Consider the following 6,751-nt stretch of genomic DNA (forward strand, 5'->3'; position numbering starts at 1 on the left):
GTTCGGGCTGGACAGCGGGTCCAAGCTTCAGGGAAAGGGCGCTTTGGTTGGGAAGCGCCGGCAGCAGGTCTCTTCTAGATAGCAGGGAAAACGGTCCGTTTTCCTGCTCTCCCACACGGCGGTGAAGTCCACTGGTCCTGGGACTTCGTTCAGGGGGCAAGCTCAGCACAAGCCATTGGAGATCTTAAACAGCCCAAGTTGAAGCAAAGTTTATCAGCAGTCTTTTCTCCTCTCCTTCAGCAGCAAGGCAACCACTGTGGGCCAATCCCCAGGTCAGGGACAGTACTCCTCCTACAGTTCCTTGGTTCCTTCTCCTCGGGCAGAGGTTCGTCTTGTAGCAGGATCTAATTTCTTAGGAGCAGTGCTCCTTCATTTATACCACAATTCTTTTGTTCTCTCAGGCCAGGGGGGCCCTTGCCTAGCTCATTCCAGTTCTGGAGCACTTTGTTTACGCGATGCAGGCTCTCTCATTCAAGGTGCAGGGCAGAGTCATCAGACGCTCCACCGGGGGCGGAGCCGGCATTGAGGTGGCAGAGCACAGTTCTATTCAGAGCTCAGGTGCACTCCTCCCACCCATCTACCTGTCAATCGTCCTATTCATTACCGGGCTACCTAGCCCTGCCCATCTGGGTTCCTCCAGCCCTGTCACTCACGCAAGCCAGACAGCAGATACACATCGCGCAGAGGTGGCTGAAATGGTTTAGGCAAGCAAAGGCCAGCTTTCAAAAAGCGGCATTTGCAAACGCGGAATATTAAAATAAACCTTACGAGAAGGTGCACATTATTATTCTGAGTTCAGGCATACTAAACTCGATCTTCTACCATGTTCCCTGGGCCTGTTAGGATCATAGGATGTAACAATCTTAACAGCCCATTCTGGCCTATGAGAACGGGGTAGCCTTACAATAGTGAAGAACGAAAATGGCTGTAATTCACTTTTAGGACATGCCACACACATCAGGGCTTGTCCTACCTTATTCTTACAATGCACCCTGCCCTTGGGCCTACCATAGGGGTGACTAATATGAAGTTAAGGGAAGGTTTAGGGACTGGCAAGTGTGTGCACTTGCCCAGTCAGCATGTCAGTACCAGACTGCACGCAGGTTCTGCAATGGCAGACCTAGACACATTTTACCAGGCCGCTTCTGTGGGTGGCACAACCAGTGCTGCGAGCCCACCAGCGGCATTTGCATTTACACACCCTGGCACTCCTGGTGCACTTTACTGGGGTCTGATAGTAAACCAAATAAGTCAATCATGGAATCCAACCAACATATACATTTTACAAAGGGAGCACTTGCACTGTGGCACTGGTTGGCAGTGGCGCAGCGCTCTGAGCAGCCAACACCATAAAAATACATGAGGCACAGCGACAAAAAGAGGAAGGGAGACTCACGCCAAGGTGCCAGGTCTAACATCCAGGACTCGGCTACTTTTCTATTAGTGGCGAGCCATGTGTGACACTTGAGGAGGAAGGAATAACCAGCACTCTTGGCAGGCAGCTTGCCTTCTCAAAATACTTGCATTTTTAATAAGACAATAATCTAGTCATTCAATACATATCAATAACACATGCCTTCCTAGCTAGAGCATCTCTTTTTTATATAAAAGTGAGTTTAATTTTGGATATGATTATTAGCATCAAAAAGATGCCTACTCTTCTTGTGGAAGCAGTGATAATGCTTTCTAATTTATAAATTAGGCTCATCCAACGAAGGTTGACGAGGGCCAGACTACACACCCATTCTGGTTCCCATTTTCATTAGCGCATGTAAATAAGATTCAGGTGAATATTGTGAAAACCTGACATGGCTCCACCCTCAAAGGCTTTACTGACCAGGTAGGTTTACATGATGACTCCATGTCATTGAGAATGTGATTCACCAGCGCTGGGTTTCTCTTTTACAATGTCCTCCCTTTGAAGCAATCCCCACTGCCCCTTCTCCCCGGAGCATTTTCTTTGTCTCCTTCACCTAAAGCACTCTGCTTGCCTAGCCTTTCCCTCCTCTCAGTCACAAGCCTTTGCCCCCTCTCCTAGGCGCACCAAGGCATTCTATGCATCTCTATGACCAAGGGTGACCAACTAGCATTGGTGTAAATTTAGGACGATGAGAGTAAAAATTCAGGACACTTCTTTGCTACCTCCTAATGGGTTCACGCAGAGATACATCACTTTGTGTTTTCCGCAGCTGTATGTGCTCACTATCCCTGCCTCCCTGCAATATGCTAGCTCTCACCAGTCATCTTCGCTTCCACTGTGTCCGTTGCATGCACCCCTAGTCTCTGTGCCTTGATGGGTGTTCATCCAATGTGTGTCCAACCCCAAATGTACACCCTTTGGTTTATGTATCGCTGCCTTCATAGCCTGTAATTCCTGTGTCTGCTTCAGCTCACATTGTCTCACTGTAGCCCTGCTCATTGTCTCTGCTCCCCATGCCAATGCATCCAGTGCTTCCCCAGTCTGTCTCCATGCTCATACTATGATTACAACCTCCAGCTATGTTTTATTAGTCTGTGCACAAACCTACTAGTTACAACCTGGAATTTTCTCTTTATTCTGCTCGTTGTGGGCCCCTAGGGATAATCGCACCATATTCATAGCAGCCACCCAACGGGGTGTTAAAAACCAGGTAAAATTAGCACCCGCATACTGCTTAACGTTATTAAATACCCACAAATAAAATAATCAGTTGACTTTTATTCTCTTGGGTCCAATATGTCCATACCCAGTATTTCCATTTAAGTAATAAAGCATTCTTGTTGTGTCCTTAATAACTGCATAGTATTCATTTGCTAAAACAAATCCAGGATTGCTTGATACTGTATCCCAGTAAGCCATATACACCAGAAACACAATCGATAGGCTTGCTTATAAATTAATTGTATAACACACAATTGCCATCAGATCCATCCACTACTAAACGCATAAGTAAAAAAAAAAATATTTTTTACACTAATAGCTCCATCTCTAACAAATGCGAGACCTATTGCGTTGCAAATGCTTGTTCTTTCTTGATGTTGTGCAGCATTGGGAAAGCCTATATGTCTAAAAGGTGAGACTTCTTGACCTTGCCAATGTGTGTTTATTGTGGTTGTAAACATCCTTTTTCTTGTGTTGCTCTGGTCTGAGCCTCTGATCTCTGGAGTTACACTATGTGAAAGATGCTCAGATTATTGTCTGGGTTCTATCACAGGCTCTCTGATAGTATAAAGGACTCCCTTGCAGCAATTGATTATATTTCCTGCCGTTATTGTGATGCTCTTTGTTGTGTGGCCCATTCACTGGAAAAGGCTCGTAGACCTGACAGCCTTAGGGTGGTCTTTCCCCAACTTTTTACCTCCCTCCCTCCATTTTCTGTGCTCTTTTTTGCTGGCTTTAGGACTTTGCACCTGTTACCACTGCTAATCGGTGCTAAAGTGTTTGTGCTCTCTCCCCTGAACATGGTAACATGGGCTCCTACTCAGTTGCCATATTTAGTATGCTTATAAGTCCCTAGTAAAGTGCACTACATGTGCCCGGGGCATGCAAACTATTTGCTACTAGTGGGCTGCAGCACTGACCGTGCTACCCACTTATGCAGCCTGAAACTATGTCTCAGGCCTGCAACTGCAGTGCCTATGTGTGAACTTTACTGCCACATCGACTTGGCATTTAAAGCTACTTGCCAAGCATAAAACTTCATTTTTATTACATATAAGTTGCCCCTAAGGAAGACCCTTGGTAACCCAAAGGGCAGGACGCTATGTGAGTAAAAGGCAGAATATATACTTCTATTTTTTACATGTCCTGGTAGTGACAAACAGTTAAATTACTTTTTCACTGCTGTAAGGCCTACTCCTCTCGTTGGCTAGAACTGGGAAATCCGTAGTATACCTTTAAGCTGTAATTCCTGATTGGAAAGGAGTAGCCTTTTCATGTTTCATATCTTTGCAATGGTAATGATAAATCCTATTTACTGGTAAGGGCTGATTTAACCTTACTACTTTAGAAAAGCTACTTTTAGAAAGTGGACATTTCTCTGCTTGTACTGCTCTTTGTGCCTTACAGCCTGTCTCTAATACACGTCTGGGCTAGGTGACCAACCGCTTTGTGTATTCCTTCTAGAGAGATACAGACACTGCATGGGTTGGGTGTGATTTAGCACTTATCTGGATCCCGATGGGTCTTTCAGGGCAGATGGGAGGAAGGGAACCACTCTTACCCCTCACAGGGTAGTAGACTAGCCCCATTCAAAGGAATGAAAACTCCCTTTGGTAGTCTGGAGTGAGTGCTGGGATTGGAAGAGATACTAGTGCACTTCAAAACCACTCTTAGAAGTTTCCCCTCACATCAAAGGCACATTTGGACATAAATGCTGAGTCTCCGGCCCCATCAAATCCGACACTTGTAGATCTTCACAGAACCGCTGTCAGAAGAACTGTGGTACTGCTGCACAAAAGACTCAACTGAAGTCTTGGTTACTCCTTGAGTCCACACTCCGCGATAGGAAGGCATCCAGGAAGGATCATTTGCCCTTGCTCTGCCTATTGCATCTTAACATTGAAAGTGTAATCTAGAATTTCTTCAGCGCACTTGTCTATGTGGTCAATTAAATGTCTCATTAAATGCCAATAGATTTTTCGTGATGGACCCACCATTTAAGCTTATCCAGTGTTTTTTTTTTCTCCAACAGGTGCAATAAATGCAGTAATGTACAAAAAAGATGACGGCATTAAACATTACTTGTGTAGGAAGGGATGTAAAAACAATGCACCTCAATTTCTTCCCTTGAAGGCTAATGCCTTGCCAAAGTCTTTTTCTACAGCAGAAAACCCAAACTACCCAATGTGGTCTGTACTTGGCTCTTAGGGATCACCTGATATACATTGATGAAATAACACACTGACTTACGGAAGCAAGTCTGATAAGGTTCTCATTACAAAGGAAGAGCTAACCTGGATCAGAAAGAACCCACAGAAGAGAAACCGTATGAATATCTAGAAAGTGACAACACATTTATTAGGGAGAGAAAGAGCAAGTGCAACATCAGAAGATCATACTGGAGAAGAACCATATTGATTGACTGACTGTGGAAAAGTTTTCTTTGCAATGAAAGACCTAATGCAGCATCAGAGTGTCTACGTAGAGGAGAAACCATATAAATGTACAGAATGTAATAAAGTGTTCCATAGGAAGAAGAATCTAAGGCAGCATCAACAAACCCATACCGGGGAGAAGCCGTATCAATGTACAGAATGTTACAAAGCATTTATAACAATTGGACAGCTAAAACGACATCTGGAACTCCACAATAGGGAGAAATTATATAAATGTACAGGATGTGACCAAGCATTTGTAGCAAATGGACAGCTAAAACGACATCAAAAAATTCACACTGGGGAGAAACCATATAAATGTACAGAATGTGACAAAGCATTCATTAGAAAGTCCCATCTAATGCAACATCAGAAAGTCCACATTGGGGAGAAACCATATCAATGTACAGAATGTGACAAAGCATTTGTAACAAATGGACAGCTAAAACGACATCACAAAATCCACACTGGGGAGAAAACATATAAATGTACAGAATGTGATAAGGCTTTTATAACACTTGGAGAGCTAAAGCAACACCAGAAAACACACACTGGGGAGAAACCATACCAATGTACAGAATGTGACAAGGCATTCATTAGAAACTCTCATCTAATGCAACATCAGAAAGTCCACACTGGGGAGAAACCATATCAATGTACAGAATGTGACAAAGCATTTAAAACAAATGAACACCTGAAGCGACATCAAAATATCCACTCTGGGGAGAAACCATATAATTGTACAGAATGTGAAAAGGCATTTATAACAAATGTAGACCTAAAGCTACATCATAAAATCCACACTGGGGAGAAACCATATAAATGTACAGAATGTGATAAAGCATTTATAACAAATGGAGAACTGAAGCTACATCACAAAATCCACACTGGGGAGAAACCATATAAATGTACAGAATGTGACCAGGCATTCATTAGAAAGTCACAGCTAATGGAACATCAGAAAGTCCACAGTGGGGAGAAACCATATCACTGCACAGAATGTGACAAAGCATTTATAACAAATGTACATCTGAAGCGACATCAAAATATCCACTCTGGGGAGAAACCATATCATTGTACAGAATGTGAAAAGGCATTTATGACAAATGGAGATCTAACGCGACATCAGAAAATCCACACTGGGGAGAAACCATATAAATGTACAGAATGTGACAAAGCATTTATAAGAAATGGAGAGCTAACGCGACATCAGAAAATCCACACTGGGGAGTAATAATATCAGTGTACAGAATGTGGCAAAGCATTTATCAAATATAGACAGCTAAAGGAACATCAGAGAGTTTGCACTGGGGAGAAACTGTACGAATGCACTGAATGTGACAAAACATTTATAACCAATGGAGAGCTGAAGCAACATTTAGAAAATTCCCACTGGAGAGAGACCTTTCAACTGCACGGAATGTGAGAAGTCATTTATTAGAAAGTCGCATCTTATGCAACATTAGATATTCCACGTAGGAGAGAAACCCTATGAATGTACATAATGCAACAAGACATGTATTACTAGGCAATGTTAAATACTACATCAGAAATTCCACTCTGGTGAGAAACGATATGGCTGTACTGAATGTGACTTAGCAGTTATTACAAAGCAAAGTTTAAAAATACATCAGAATGTTCACACATGAAAGAAACCATATAATTGTACAAAATT

The 6,751-nt window shown here is 43.0% G+C and overlaps 1 protein-coding gene across 1 annotated transcript; it reads left to right on the plus strand.

Annotated features, from left to right (window-relative positions):
• The first annotated feature begins 4,862 nt into the window (after positions 1-4,862).
• LOC146822373 (uncharacterized) lies at positions 4,863-6,356 on the plus strand. Its single transcript, XM_085613460.1, has one exon. It carries the CDS (start codon positions 5,090-5,092, stop codon positions 6,308-6,310), a length of 1,221 nt encoding a protein of 406 aa, XP_085469586.1. The 5' UTR covers positions 4,863-5,089; the 3' UTR covers positions 6,311-6,356.
• The last annotated feature ends 395 nt before the right edge of the window (positions 6,357-6,751 follow it).

This window comes from Triturus cristatus, chromosome 6, assembly GCF_964204655.1.
Source record: "Triturus cristatus chromosome 6, aTriCri1.1, whole genome shotgun sequence".
Classification (NCBI taxonomy): Eukaryota; Metazoa; Chordata; class Amphibia; order Caudata; family Salamandridae; genus Triturus; species Triturus cristatus.

Coding starts and splice junctions, on each gene's coding strand:
- LOC146822373 (XM_085613460.1), top strand. CDS start 5,090: ATGAAAGACCTAATGCAGCATCAGAGTGTCTACGTAGAGGAGAAACCA.